Source organism: Siphateles boraxobius, unplaced genomic scaffold, assembly GCF_051911475.1.
Source record: "Siphateles boraxobius isolate OS27281-9 unplaced genomic scaffold, OSU_SipBor_1 7, whole genome shotgun sequence".
Classification (NCBI taxonomy): domain Eukaryota; kingdom Metazoa; phylum Chordata; class Actinopteri; order Cypriniformes; family Leuciscidae; genus Siphateles; species Siphateles boraxobius.
Genome location: NW_027509197.1, coordinates 12,326,712 through 12,341,673, shown reverse-complemented (window position 1 = coordinate 12,341,673; position 14,962 = coordinate 12,326,712). Strand labels below are relative to the sequence as shown.

The 14,962-nt window shown below is 36.7% G+C and overlaps 1 protein-coding gene across 2 annotated transcripts in view; it reads right to left on the bottom strand.

Moving 5' to 3' along the window:
* The window catches only part of fer1l6 (fer-1 like family member 6), an 18,773-nt gene extending 3,811 nt beyond the window's left edge, over positions 1-14,962 (bottom strand). Inside the window, exons 1-34 of one of the 2 annotated variants that reach the window (XM_077216297.1) lie at positions 14,815-14,962; positions 13,742-13,821; positions 13,425-13,542; positions 13,281-13,335; positions 13,034-13,165; positions 12,878-12,940; positions 12,724-12,802; positions 12,432-12,588; positions 12,159-12,345; positions 11,280-11,472; positions 10,797-11,119; positions 10,567-10,675; positions 9,495-9,651; positions 9,286-9,406; positions 8,769-8,869; positions 7,994-8,084; positions 7,560-7,679; positions 7,104-7,256; positions 6,846-7,023; positions 6,603-6,727; positions 5,874-6,008; positions 5,566-5,712; positions 5,272-5,379; positions 4,290-4,451; positions 3,985-4,156; positions 3,258-3,391; positions 2,936-3,058; positions 2,792-2,837; positions 2,639-2,683; positions 1,633-1,709; positions 1,395-1,523; positions 1,168-1,308; positions 288-415; positions 20-190 (exon numbers count right to left, since the gene is read on the bottom strand). In XM_077216297.1, the coding sequence (XP_077072412.1) occupies positions 20-190; positions 288-415; positions 1,168-1,308; positions 1,395-1,523; positions 1,633-1,709; positions 2,639-2,683; positions 2,792-2,837; positions 2,936-3,058; positions 3,258-3,391; positions 3,985-4,156; positions 4,290-4,451; positions 5,272-5,379; positions 5,566-5,712; positions 5,874-6,008; positions 6,603-6,727; positions 6,846-7,023; positions 7,104-7,256; positions 7,560-7,679; positions 7,994-8,084; positions 8,769-8,869; positions 9,286-9,406; positions 9,495-9,651; positions 10,567-10,675; positions 10,797-11,119; positions 11,280-11,472; positions 12,159-12,345; positions 12,432-12,588; positions 12,724-12,802; positions 12,878-12,940; positions 13,034-13,165; positions 13,281-13,335; positions 13,425-13,542; positions 13,742-13,821; positions 14,815-14,849 (4,295 nt within the window). In that variant the 5' untranslated portion in view covers positions 14,850-14,962. The remainder of the gene's footprint in view (positions 1-19; positions 191-287; positions 416-1,167; positions 1,309-1,394; positions 1,524-1,632; positions 1,710-2,638; positions 2,684-2,791; positions 2,838-2,935; positions 3,059-3,257; positions 3,392-3,984; positions 4,157-4,289; positions 4,452-5,271; positions 5,380-5,565; positions 5,713-5,873; positions 6,009-6,602; positions 6,728-6,845; positions 7,024-7,103; positions 7,257-7,559; positions 7,680-7,993; positions 8,085-8,768; positions 8,870-9,285; positions 9,407-9,494; positions 9,652-10,566; positions 10,676-10,796; positions 11,120-11,279; positions 11,473-12,158; positions 12,346-12,431; positions 12,589-12,723; positions 12,803-12,877; positions 12,941-13,033; positions 13,166-13,280; positions 13,336-13,424; positions 13,543-13,741; positions 13,822-14,814) is intronic. The other variant, XM_077216298.1, reaches the window with a different exon arrangement.

The following is a 14,962-nucleotide window of genomic DNA, read 5'->3' as shown; positions in this document are numbered from 1 at the left end:
TTACAATATAAATACTCACATGGCATATTCCGAAGGCAGACCGCAGGTAGCTCGATGCCTGCTGTAAAAACGGTTTTCCAAATCGATCTGTGTTTCTCCAATCAAATCATCCCCACCGACAGTGTCATAGTCATAGATGAGAATAGTTAGCAGGGATTCCTTGGGGAAAGTGGCTTGAAATTCAAAGGATCTGAGCAGGAGAGATAGATTGAGAGAGAATGAACCTCAATGAAACAGGCAGTTGATAGAATTTCAAAGTGAATTTCTCAATCATTGTGATTGTTCACCTTCCAAACACTGGGTTGAGCTGCTTTGGGATGTAATTGACTCTGTCTTTGATCTCAGTTTTCCCAAGTTTCAGCACTATGTAAGGATCTGCTTTGCCATCTGGATCCGCAGGGTGCAGGTTGAAGGCCTTAACATGCATAAGAGTGACAATTGACTGTATAATCTGGTGGTCACCCCTGTTGAACACAACCTAAAGACCAGCAAAGCTGCTCACCAACATTTGTTAATTCTCATAAATCCAACACAAATCAACAGTTTGGGGATGGTAAGATTTTTTAATGTTTTTGAAAGAACTCCCTTGAGCGTGCTAAGAATGCATTTTTTTAAAATTAAAAATACAGTAAAAACATTGTGAAATAATATTACATTTTTAAAATGTAATGTATTCCTGTGAAGGTAAAGCTAAATTTTCAGCAGTCAATACTCCAGTCTTTAGTGTCACACGGTCATTCAGAAAAATCCTTCTAATATGCTGATCTGCTGCTCAAGAAACATTTCTTATTTTTTATCAATGTTGACTTCTTTTTTCCAGGATTCTTTGATGAACAGAAAGTTCAAAACAACAGCATTTATTTGAAATAAACATATTTTGTAACATTATAAATGTCTTTACATTTACATGTCTTTTTGGTCAATTTAATGCATCCTTCCAAAATAAAAGTATGAATTTCTTTAAAAGAAAAAAAAAAGGTTGTTCTGGTCCACTAGCCAAACCAGTAACAGACCAGAAATAACCAAAATCCATGCAGTTACGTTTTTTTCAGTGACATTAAATCAATTAAAATGCATCAACAAACGATAAATAACAATGTCCAAAAATACAACCAATAAGTCAGTTTGCATCAATATTCCTGAATAAAAAATATGAAAGGCACTTACCGCAACTATGTAAACGCGGATCAGGACCTCTACTGCAGTGTTTGGAGGAATACCCTGGTTTATTTTAAACTGCCCAGAATCCATATATCCATCCTCCCCCTCGTCATCCGTTTCTTGCAATTTGCACAGACAGAACCTGCCCTGATGGCGCAATCAAAGAAATTCTGTGGCCTGGATCTTAAATAGCCTCCATTTATGTTATGGTTCTACATGCAAAACCAGTTTACCTTGAACTTCCCGACAAATCTCTCATCAGCAGAGCCGTCCTCCTCATTGGCCTTTCCTCGATAGAGTTCAAAGGTTTTTACCCAGTCGTCAAAAGGCCCAAACTCTACCTCCAGCTCTTTGTCATACACCTGGAGTGATAAAAAAAAAAAAATGCAAGCTCTGTTTGATGAATAAATACAAATGTAATGTATAGACAGTATTTGCAGGGAAACCAAGCATTGTAATGACACATTTTACCTGTAATGATGCAAGCCTGGGCTGTTCTATCACACTCTTGTAATTCACCTCCTTTTTCTTTTCCTTAAGACCTGACGCTAAACATACCGTAGAAAATAACATAAAATAACTTGCACAGTCTTTAAAGGTAAAAGAAGCAAAAGATTAAAGCAGCAAATAAATATGCTTTTATCACTTCCACCAAAGAGCAATTTAAGTGTCTTACACAACCAAAACAAACCAACAGACTGACAACTTCCCAATGTTACTGTTCGTACACTGCAAAATTAGTAAGCTGTTATACACTACCGTTCAAACGTTTGGGGTCAGCAAGATTTAAAAAAAAAAAAAAAAGAAGATAAATGAATACTTTATTCAGCAAGGAAGCATTAAATTGATCAAAAGTGACAGTAAAGACATTTATAATGTTCTTTTGAACTTTCAATTCATCAAAGAATCCTGAATTAAATGTATCATGGTTTCCACAAAAATATTAAGCAACACAATTGTTGTTAAAATTGATAATAATACAAAATCAGTATATCAGAATGATTTCTGAAGGATCATGTGACACTGAAGACTGGAGTAATGATGCTGAAAATTCAGCTTTGCCATCATAGGAAAAAAAATACATTTTTAAATATATTAAAAGAGAAAACTGTTATTTTAAATTATAATTTTTCACAATATTTACTGTATTGTTGACTTGTGAGCAGAAGAGACTTATTTCTTAAACTTAAAAAAAAAATAAAAAAAACGACCCGGCCCCAAATTTTTGAACGGTAGTGTATGTGCACAAAACACCTAAATAGAGGTGCAGATCTGGGCACACTGGGATTGCAAAATGTTGTGTGATCTCTTGTAAGCAGAATTAACTGAAGTTTTAAATGACTATGTGGACAATTTAATTCCATTCACATTTTTATGCTAATGCACAGTTTGCATAGGGAACAAAACACTCTGCAATCCTGTTGACCGCAGCAAAGGAGGAGGGCCAAGCAATGGACAGTCTCCCAGTCATTCTTACCCAGATTGATCAATCCTTCGGAAATAATGTTCTCCAGAGGAGTTACTGAAATACATCATAATGTGGGCATGTTTGACTGGAATCATGTAGACATGTCATGCTCCAGCTTTAGAGGACAAGACTGATTCTGGAATAAACTCGGATATCACTTACTATTTTCAAAGAGCAGTGGAAATGGATTGTTTTCTTTTTGCTTTGCCTAAGAAAGAAGTTGTGGTGCAAAAAAATTAGTAAGCAAAAAACAAGAGCAAGACAAATAAAACCATCTGCTGCTCACAAACATGTTTAGAAGCTTACCTGTTGGATCTTCTGCATCGATGCATAGTATTTCGACCACCAATCAATGACGTTATCAGCAGACTCGTCAGCCGTGGTGCGTTTCTTCCTTTTAGTAGATCTGCGTTTGCTCTTCTTCGACACCTGACATTGACAAATAGTTTTATAGTACATTAGTAGTGTGTGCATTTGCTTATATGCTTTTACTTGCACATATGCATTTTCTGAAATTAGGGGCATAGACTAAACTGGAGGGAAAAGCTGGACTTTTGACAATATAGGTGATAATATTCACAATCTGAGGTTCTCTCAAAATGTTTAGTTTATCCAACTAAAAACAAACCTTCTTGTCCTGGATGTCCTGGAAGTCTGGCTCAGTTTTGGGGGGAGAGTGGATTATGTCCTCCTGCTCTATTTCTATGGCGATCTCCACGTTTGGAGGTGGCACAACACTTTGCTGCAGAGACAGCTGAGCCACTACAGACGCAAAACAAACCATACTTTTAATTAGATTTAGGCAATCAGTATTATTAATTGCTCAGATTCACTGAGGAATTTTATCATCAAGGTTTAGGGATTTAATAAAATTACAGACAGATATGTCTTCAGGATTGAGCATCCCTGCCCAAGACCAATATATTATATTATCGCCCGGTTTCACAGACTAGGCTTAAATGATAAAATGCATGTTTGAGCTGTTTTAACTGAAAGAAACTTGCACTGACATTTCTTTTTGCCATTGTTTTGTCTCAAGATGCACACCAGTAATATTTTTGTCTAAGGCATGTTTATAAAAGCTACTTAAATGTCCTAATTGAACTGAGGCCCAATCCAAGGTTAATCTAAGCCCTGTCTGTAAACCAGGCCTATATGTTATTGTGGGCTCTGAATAAGCATATTTTCCCAAGGCATTGAGCATTTGGTACTAGTTGTATTGGTTAGACTGTTAGATTTTTTGGTTGAAGAAATTTGATGTTCAGAAATGAATGTAGAGTTGTGGTCTCGGTTTATTTTTCATTTATTGCATTTATTAGGGCTGTTTTTGTGACTGTAACTGGGACGTGCGTTACCTGCTATGTTACTGGGCTCCTGTTGGGGCTGTTGGATCGGTAAAGGGATGTGTTTGAATAATGCCAAGTTGTTGATCATATGACTACCCACAAGTGTGCTCCGTCCAAAGGCCCTCCAGTCCACCACGGTGATGGTGAGAGGAGGGAGGAGGTATTCATCTTCAGGAAGCTCCTACAGACAAACAACAGAGACATGCTGAGATCAGCAGAACATCAAGCGATGGATCAGATGAGCAAAGCGATGGGGACGACACCATACGTGTCAACATTAAACACAGGACCTGTTGTTGTAGCAGTCGACTTACCACATCAAAGGCATCAACAAGTATTGTGAAGTTTGGATTTTTCTTGTAACTCTGTATCACTGAGGAGTTGACGCCTGCCCCTGCACACTTGATAAAAACTTGGGGTCGATCGACAGATAAGAGCTGAACTTTTTTCAGTTCTCTGAGGCCCCAGAACAAAACCTGCAGTGCACATGAATACAAACTCAACAACACTTGTATTCAAAGTACAGACAAAACACTATTAGTGTACAGTGAAAAAGCTACATTAATTTACTTGAAATGGTAGATCCATGTTACACTTGCCAAAACACACATTACAAATGAAAATGTCAAAAACAAGTGTGACACCTAATAAAAGTGAGACCTGGTATATAGACAACAGAACTATTTCCAACTATGACCATGCAGTTTTTCCTATGGGTGAAAACACAGTTCAGATGAGAGGCTTTTAAAAGACGCCTATAAAGCTAAAACGAATTCACAACACTTTTGGGAAATGGTAGTTGAGTCGAGATGTAGTGATTAGACACCAGCAGAAAAAAAGCAAGACTAAAAAAAGGTTTCAGAAGTATATGTCACACGTTGACACATGAAAGATGATTAGACTTATACAGTGCACCGTACTGGTGGAGTTAAACCTGAATTATTTAAATCTGTATGGTATTTCCCGTAACAGTTCAAATAAATAAATATATAAAATCAATAGTTTATTAATTATTTTTCAGAATAACGATGGACTTAGAATTCAAATGACAAACAACCACTAATCTCTCTAAAAGAAAACATAAATGAAGCATTTATGATCAATGTATGGAATAAAATGGCTCCAAAAATACAAATCTCACACTTTGAAAAGATAAATAATGTTTAAAGTAATTCACTGCTTGGAATCTATGCATTTGTACAACTGTCAGATAACAATAATGTTACAAATGTTACAAATAAACAGCTTTCATAAGAATGTTTTTTTGTACTTTACATATAGTTATAGATTGTGCACCTCAATTCTGTACTTGCAGAGAACAGGCCGAATGTATGAAGGTACAGGGATAACCACTCCATCTGGCTCATCTAAATCAGGGAGAGTGTGTTCTCCTGACTCTGAAATCTATAGCATCATAGGAAAGATAAACAGCAGACACAATATAAGTTTCTGCATTAGTAGAAAATACATAACTCATTATTAATATTAGTAGTAGTAGCAGCAGCAGTAGTAATAATAGTCATAAATATCTGATTCAACCACATCTGTAAATGCATATAACTGTCATGTGTTGCGCTTTTAAGACTGGACCTGAATGAGTTCAAAGGCTCCCAGTATGTCTCCTCCTGACAGGCCGCCACAGAACAATGGACTGTACTGCAGCTGAGGAGGGACGTATCGCTCCTCTGAAAGTTTGACAACAGGAACAGCCACTGTCGACCCCAGGTACTCTATACCCTGGAGAGAGCAAACCATTGTGCCTCAGGTCACAGCATTTAAGACAGATTGTGAAAGTTTTTCAGCTGCATAACAAGCTTAATTCAATTACAGAACCATTAGCATATAGCAGAAGTGCTATATTTGTGGTCTGTATACTTAGGTGAATGTGCTTTCCTTACCACTGCATCATCATCATACACTTCAATCACAACTAGCGGTGGCTCCTGGACTATGTCGTGAAGATCTCCATACAAAGATACGTTATTTATCAGGATCAGCTGATTCCACGTGGGTGTCAATGTTTGCTTGATGATCTGAAAAATTAAACAAATTTAAACAAATATGAATAACATATATAAGGTTATTTCTCTTTGTGGCAATTTTATCTTTTGTTACGAATTATCCAGAATCAAAAGAAGTATTTGTAAAATAGGTGCTCTCACGTTTCTATACATTTTCTAAAATGTACTTTGATATCCGATTCACTAACTTAATTAATAATCTTCTCTCTTTACCTCAAAACCTTGCACTTTTTTTAGAGAACCACAGTAATATATATATATATATATATATAAATATATATATATATATATATATATATATATATTAGTCACTTAAAATAAAGCATCTAATGCTCATCAAGCCTGCATTTATTTGATCAAAAATACAGAAAAAAAAACAATGTTATAATATTTCATATAATTATAATAATATTAATTTAAATTATTATAACGTTTTTTGTTATGCAAAGCTGAATTTTCATCCGCCATTACTCCAATCTTCAGTGTCACATAATCCTTCGGAAATCATTCTAAAATGCTGATTTTTTGCTACTATATTAGTGGTGCAGTCAACAGCATCATTATACATTTTGTGTCTGGAATGTCATCACATAAACTCATGCTTACAGCAGTGCTTTGGCTATTGGACAGAAAAGACACCCAGGCAAAGGGGTCTGAGAGGCCGGTGTTGTCTGCTGCGATGAGACCACGAGCCTGGTACATATGAGCCCTCAGCTGGAACATGTGCTTCTCTGTATACCAACAACAAACAGGGCCAAACAGCAAGACAACGTGTCAATCAGTGTCTTACAGAGAAAAAGAAACCGAGACAAAGAAAAATAACTCTTCCTAGCAACCGAGCAATCTTGCCTGTGTACAGTAAATGCTCAGGAGGAGGGCCAGTCCTCTCCTCAGATGAGATGCCCCCCAGCTCAAAGCCTGATGGGAGATTGTTCAACATGTGGGATGAATCTCTGCAAGTTCCCAGCCATAAGTACACATCAAGTTTAACCTGGACGGTCCACCCCGGTCCACGCTTCCCTGGAGGCTGAACGACACATTTTTATGTTTCATTTTAAAAGTTAGAAGTTATAACCAGAGCTTAGCATTTGATATCAGAGTTCAGACCTTGAGGAAGAGGGTCTTGATCTTCCCACAGTTTCGGCCTCTCTGATCTGGGCTTTCAGAGAAGAGCAGGTGACGAGCAGGGATTCTGGCATACGCCAGACGCTTGTTATTACTGACCAGACACACAAACACATCTGGTAAAGTGTGTTGAGGCTGAGACAGGCGTGAGACGAGGAGGAATATTAGTAATGATGTAGACTTACATTAGGTAACACTTTATTTTAAGGTGACGAAGTTACATGTACTTACAATAGTAATAATAACAGTAAATTATGGATAATTAACTCTGATCCAAACCCTAACTGTAACTATAGTAAGTACATGAAGTCAATTAATATTACTCAGTTACATTATACTTTCTTAAATAAGTACTATGACACCTTAAAAGTAAGTGTAACCTTAAATTATACATATGAAAGTTCAAGGATTTGTATATAACAATGACAAAATAACAACCTCTTCCACCAGAAATCTGAGTTTCTTTTTAATTTTCTGGACTTCCAGCAGCATCTCTTTTACAGTCAAAGATCTCCTCTTGGGCTCAAGGAGTCCTCCTGCTACTTCAGTCATACTCTCCTGAAGTAAAACCAAAGATTAGTCAAATATACATACACTACCAGCCAAAAATGTATATACACTTGACAGAATTTATGCTCTAATGATCTTAAAAATCTTTAAATTTTTATCGACCTAAATGCTTGACATTGGTTTTGTAGACAAATTTAAAATTTTATCTACAAATACATTTCGTTACACATTTGTTTATTACATTTTGGTGTTGAAATAAATTAGTTATGAGGACTAAATAAGGACAAGATAGAGGAAAAGCACAACAGTGCAAAGTTTTAACAAATAGAGGTCTTTTAAAAACCTGCATAAAAGACACCCACCAGCTCCTGTTTGCACAGGGTGAGCCTCTTTTTATCCAGTAAGGTCAGGTTGCTTCCCTTCACCTTCTTTTCAGCAAATGCAATAAACTCCCTGTAATAAACATACCGTTACATCCAGCATTAACATAATTGGGATACAGTTGTAGAATTTCATTAATGAGTGGAAACCAAGCATTTATGAAGGGATAGTTCACCCAAAAATGAATCTACTTAACCTCATGTTTTTCCAAACCAGAATGACTTACTTTCTTCTGTGGACCACAAAAGAATAATGTTTCCAACTGTTTTTGTCCATACAATGAAAGTCAATGTTGTTTTGGACCTCATTGACTTTTACTTTCATTGTATGGACCAAAAAAAAGAAAAGAACTGGACCACAGAACAAAAAGTTATAAAGGTTTGGAATGACATGAGGGCGAGTAAATGATAATGACAGAATTTACATTTTTGGGTGAGCTATCATTTTATAGGTCTCATAAACAATATTGTTTTTGTTATCTTGTAAAATCAAGCACTCTGTTGTACTAGAAATCATTGTAACTTTCTGAACGCAGAACTTCCTGAATTTACACAATAGTGACACCTATTGGGTGTTCAGAAACTTAGTTCACCCTGTCACGTCTTAACAAAACTGGAACACTTGAATAGGCCTATTTTAAGGGGACCTCAGGTGAAAATACTTATAATAATAGCCTACTAAATTTAAACCCTTTGACCCCTACTAATTGTAAAGAGAGGAATATGGGTTCTGCTTTTGTTCAATCTTTAGGCCTACCTGGCATCTCTCCTAAATTCCCGAAGAACATGGTGCATGAGAGTCGACGCCTCTGGAGACAGCATTTTATCCAGTTCTGCCACCTTAGAGATTCCCTCCTCCTGACAAACATTAAAGGGATAGTTAACCCAAAAATTAACAGTTTGTCACCACTTACTCACCCTTAAGTCGTTCTAAACCCGTTTTAGTTTCTTTCTTCTGTTGAACACACAAGAAGATATTTTGAAGAATGTTGGTAATCAAACAGATGACGGTAGCCAATGACTTCCATAGTAGGGGGAAAAATACTATGGAAGTCAATGGCTACCGTCAACTCATCTGTCTTTTTAACAACATCCTTTAAAATATCTTCTTTCGTGACCAACAGAAGAAAGAATTTCATCCAGGTTCGGAACAATATGAGGGTGATTAAATGGTGACAAAATGTAAATATTTCGCTGAACTATCCCTTTAATTGAAAATAACCACACGAACTACAAACTAATAACACGGCAATGTAATAATAAGGCTCACATACAAACATCAAGGCAATAGTGTCCAGCATGTTGGCATGATGGAGTCGGTAAGCTCGATCCTCCCAGCTGCTATAAACATACACACAGGGCTTTTGCGCTGCGATGGGCAAGTGCATGTAGTGCCTGCACAAAACAAGATTATGAGTCCAGTTTTGCTCATGAATAAAGTATTTCCCATTATTTAATGAAGGTATAAACTTGATCTGAGCACCTCTGAGCATCTCCGAAAAGAGGTCTCTCTGGTGTTGTAGTGGATTTGCACGTCATTGTTGCCGCGGTGTCCAGAAGAGGAGTGGTAACTGACACATCTTCAAGCCTTTTCTTTGAAGGAGGAGGCGCAGCGCCGTCAATGAAGTTCCCAAAGTTACCTGAATAAACAAGTACACATTTAAAGGGGTCATATTATACCATCATATTGTTGTCAGTTCTTCAGGTGTTATGTAATAAAGACTTCATATCATGCATTCTTTAAATATTAAATGTTTTGGTTGCACTTTATTTTACAGTATGTGTACTATGTACTTGTCTAAGAAAATACTGGTAATATAAGTTAACTGCAGGTTAAGGTTAGGTTTAAGTGTAGGTTCAGGGTTAGTACCTAGTTATAACTTTTCTGCAATTTAATGAGTTACTTCTAATGTAATTGCATGAAATATTGTATAGACTATTCTATATAAAGCCATTTTTAATTTTTGTATTTAACACCACAATTTAACGTCTAATGTTAAAATGTGTTTCTAATGTAACCTCCCTTTAAAAAGTTTGGCCAGTTCCAGAAATAGTTTTTGCAGTTTAATATACATTTTTTTAAATAATTAAAAAACAGTTACATGTCTATAATTGTATTGTTCAAGTGGTCGAGGTTGATATGTGATTTAAAAAGTAATTATTAATAAGTAATGCAATACTTTTTAGAGAGAGTAATTAGTACAGTAATCTATATTCACAGTTGAGGTTGTAATTACTAGCTAGTAATTAATTACTTTTTTAGAGTAACTTAAACACTGAGTACATTCGTTTTTTGTATTTTTTAAGTAATTTATTTATACCACATATTGTGTGCAACTATGTTACCACATGATTTACAAATGCCACTCAAAAAGAGATGTATCCAACAAGCTCAACTGTTTAACCCTGTTATTAAGTTATTTCATGAAAAACTGAATGAACGGAAATAATCTTGAAGATTAAGCAAACAGTTAAAGAGTTTCAGACCCTATTTTAAACCGATTTGTGGAAGGTGCCATTTATGTTGTTGAATGAATAAATCCTGTTATGTTTACCAATGGTGAACTCAAGGAAGATTGGTCTATCCCCGATTCTTCTGTCAATCATTGAAGCCTCGAACACACAGCCAAAGAGCAAGAAGGTTTCCATGTCTTCATCATTTATCTAAATGCAAGTTAAACAAAGACTTGGGAAGCTTCAATATAATGGACATGTATGTACAAAGGAAAGGAAAAAAACTGACAGATTAAAGAATGGAGTAAAAAGGAGAGTGACTGCTGCAAACCTTCTGTATTGGCTCCACTGGCATCACCTCAGGTCCTATAGTTTTGGACTTCTCCTCATCACCTCCAGGTCCTGCCCCAGTTTTGGGATCTTTCGCCACTGCTTTCCCTCCCTTGGCATCTTTCAGACTGATCTTTGAAAACAGGGATTTAGATTCAGCACCTCCAGACAGGATCTCCACACCGAGTTCTATGTAAACCCTGCCTCTGTAGGACACCCCCTCTCCAACACCCTCGTTCAGCTCCTGGCTGTCGTCCACCAGTGTGGAATTACGAAGTGAGCCGTAAAGGTTGATCCATGCCGGTCCGAACGTGGGCAGGAAACCTTGAGAAGAGCAATGAATGATGAAAGAATATGGTAACTGCCATCATTCGGGTTTGATATTTTGTATATTGTTTTTTTAAAATGACCAAGGTGTCCAAATATTTCAATTCAAAATCATTCAAAACTACTACTTTTTTAGCAATGTAATGAAATAGCGAACCATTGTCTCCATCATTGTCGTTTGAGATGGTGTGCAGATCAATGTAATGAGTCCCAATTGCCACATCGTTCATGCTTCCCTCATCCAGAACCCGAATTTTCAGTCTTTGACACAGTGGAGGAAACATCTCCTTAAACACTACTTGCTCGTTCCATACTGGTTCTGCTGTGCTCTTCTGAGTAGACGTCCTGCCCTTTCATTCATGAAAGAAAAAGAGTTTCAGAAAGACATTTTGGAAGTCACAGCTCTTGCTATAGACCTTATGAGCAGCAATCTTTAATTGGCTGGTGAAGTGGATTTACTTATCTTAGAGTTAACGAAAGTTATTATGAGAAATATAATTTTGGAAGCGGATGTCATAACAAATGTCAGAAGACTGGGAATATTTTAAAACGACCAGTTCATTCATTAATCCATAAGTTTACCTTCATGCTGTGGAAATACAAACCGGAAGACAGAACACAACAAGGTCGCTTTGACCCGCTCAAAACAACCTGTTGTTGTATGGAAAGAAATACGTAACGATTCCTCATTTAGTGTAACTAACGACATCAGGGCAGGGTCATTTTTGTTTGCTAAAACTATTTCAAATGGTTTTCGATAATAATGAAATGAAGCTGAAATAAAAAATCCTATAAATAACAAAAAAACACTTAAACAAGAGTTAGAAAATTTGTCTTGGCATTTAAATATTAAATTAAACAAAAAAAAGTACAAAATTAAGCTACATAGAAATATTTAAAAATGAATAAAACTAATAAACTAATAAAAATGACGACAAGAACCACTGAAATCATTAAAAATGAAGTTTTTGGTGAACAACCCCTTTAAGTGTGTGTGTGTGTGTGTTTTGTAGTAAGCACTGGATTGTGAGCTTACAACTTGACCGAAGAATGACACCTCTACGTAAGGATCTATGAGGGCTGTCGTGTCTCCAACAAAGGCTTTGGTCACATTGGCCATAATACTGGAGTTTATTCTGGGAAGACCTTCTGCTCGGTACACTATCACGTAAAACCGAGCCCATGGCCGTTCAGGACTTAAGCCTTCAGGAATCAGGAGGTGTCTGGGAGAGGACAAACGTTTTTTTTAAACATCATGAGATAAATTCAACATCCAGTCTTGAGATCTGAAAAAAACCTGAGATCTTACTTGTCTATCTGTTCCTCTGCATCACTGAACTTCTGGGAAGGTAGTGCAACATCTCCCTTTCCTGACACGCTGATATCACACTTCAAGTGCCCTTTGACCCCTGTGCGGATGTCAGCGGGGTCTGTGAGCATGGCCCACTTATTGATAAACTGATGGCCTGGCACAGCAAGGGCAAGATTTATTGTTTTACAAGCAGAATAACCAATATTCCAAATCTGAGACCAGATTCACAAACTACTTCACTATCTCTAGTTAAAGAAAAGGTGCGACAAACTCCAAGCCAAGCATTTACCAGGTTGGGAGTAAACCGTCCCGACATCAATCTTGAAAATTCCCACACAGTAGCTCTTCATGATCTTTGAGTGCATGACCTTTGGGAGAAGTACACTAATGTGAGCTATTCCAGGTCGTGTCAAGAAATCAGTTTGTTTACGTTATGTACTTACTGATAGTTTGATGACTTTGTCAAAAAAGATGTCTTGATTGCAAAAGAAGTCAAACACAAAATACTGTTGGGAATGAGATGAACATTGTTGTTAAAATTATTGCCATTTATACCATTATTTCAGAAAGTGTCCAGCAGTTGAAGACCGTATGATCACCTCATTGTAAAATGGAGCATTGGTTCCTTCTTTCGCAGATGATTGCTTTTTCTCATCTCCAATTTCAATCACAACACAAGGATCTATATTATCCCCGACCAGCTGCCTAGCCTCTGTTATATTGATGGAGATCTTAGGAAGAACACAACAGATTTTTGCCAATCTTTCAATAAAAGTAACAGTTTTAGCATATCAAAACAAATCAAGAAAGGTTAAGGTTTTTTACTCAAGTTATATTGAATTCTACCTGGAAATGTTGTGGTTTCCTTTCAGCTTCCAAGATCCTGACCATAGGTTTAGACCTTATACGTACAAAAAAAAGTGAAATGATGAAGATGTGGTACAGAAACTACAAGAAAGAACACATTACGCTGAGGAAAACAAGTATTGCCTCTTAGTATTATCAATCTGTCTGAAGGAAGCGTGTGTCGAGGTGGACGCTTCGGTGAGTTCAGGCTGTGGTACGTCTATCACTTCTGGATTGCCAGGATTAGTTTCAGACTCTGCCTCTAAAATATAAAGATTAAACCAGCTCAGTCAGAATTGGTTTACAAGCATTTTAAACCTTCTGTAGCGCTCACGATCAGATGTCATAAGTCTGAATTAATGGATTTAAATTCTGTGTCAACAAAGCCATGCAGTAAATCCCTTAATGAAATGTTCTACATCTTTACTTGTGTAACGTCGTGTTTGCTTTAATGGCCTTACCTAGAGCATTTTTGTTTGCAATTACAACACCCTTGTGTCCTTTCCTTGGTTTCTTCTTCCCTTTTATTCCAAACTTTTTGCTGCAAAAACACATAGGAATATCAGATCATTGTAAACAAAGCCTCTCAGTCTCCACACACTGTAAATCCCATGACCATATTTTGCCTCTCTTTCACACATTTTCCTTATAATAATGATCCCAAGTAGATAAGAATTGGGACTAGGAATAGAAAGGTTGGAAAGGTTTCAGTTGAAACTGGAACTTTCACCATTGGGCCTACTTCTAAATGTGTAAGTATTTTACATGTTGTTTTGGATAGAAGCATCTGCTGAATTATTAGACATCAAGGTTTTAGTTTTTTTCATATGCAGCAATATTACTGGTTTAACTGCTCTCTCACTGTTGGATAAGAATTAAACCTCAACCGAAATGAGCTGAATAATGACACTATTGTCTTCTGCTTTATATAGCCGAATCATTTTTTGGTCATACTTTAGTCTAGGGTCCAGTTCTCACTATTAACTCCGACATTTGCCTCAAATTCATAATTGCTGCTTAATAGTTAGTAAGGTAGTTGTTAAGTTTAGTTATTGAGTAGGATTAAGGGATGTAGAATATAGTCATCCAGAATAAGGCATTAATACGTGCTTTATAAACACCCAATATCCTAGTAATATCAATACTACCATATATAGTTAATAGTGAGAATTGGACCCTAAAGTGTTACCCATTCCACCCCCCCCCCCAAAACTGATTATATTTGCAACATTGACACTATTATTGAACTAATCTGAATCAACATTGAACTGACTCAAGCTGAATATTGTCACTATTATCTTCAGTAGAGCTGCATTCATAATGAATTAACTTTACAGTTATTGAACTTAACGGAATCATCACTGAACCAAATTAAAATTATCTTGCTATACAGCTGATTTACAGCAGAAATTGGATTTGTCTCATATTTGATGAAGTTTACATCATTAATTCTATCACTTTCCTGTTTATTATTAATATGAAGCTGCTTTGAAAATTTATATTATATGAAGCAAGTGCACGCAGGAGAGCTTACCCTTGAGGCGCAGTGCTGTCTTTGTCTCGGTCCATTCTTTCAGGAGGAATTCATTCATTCAAGGGAAAAAATCCAGCTCAGAAACTGTGACTGTAACCCACTCCATCCAGCGAGACAGTGAGTGCACTTCCTCCTTCACCCTCTGTTT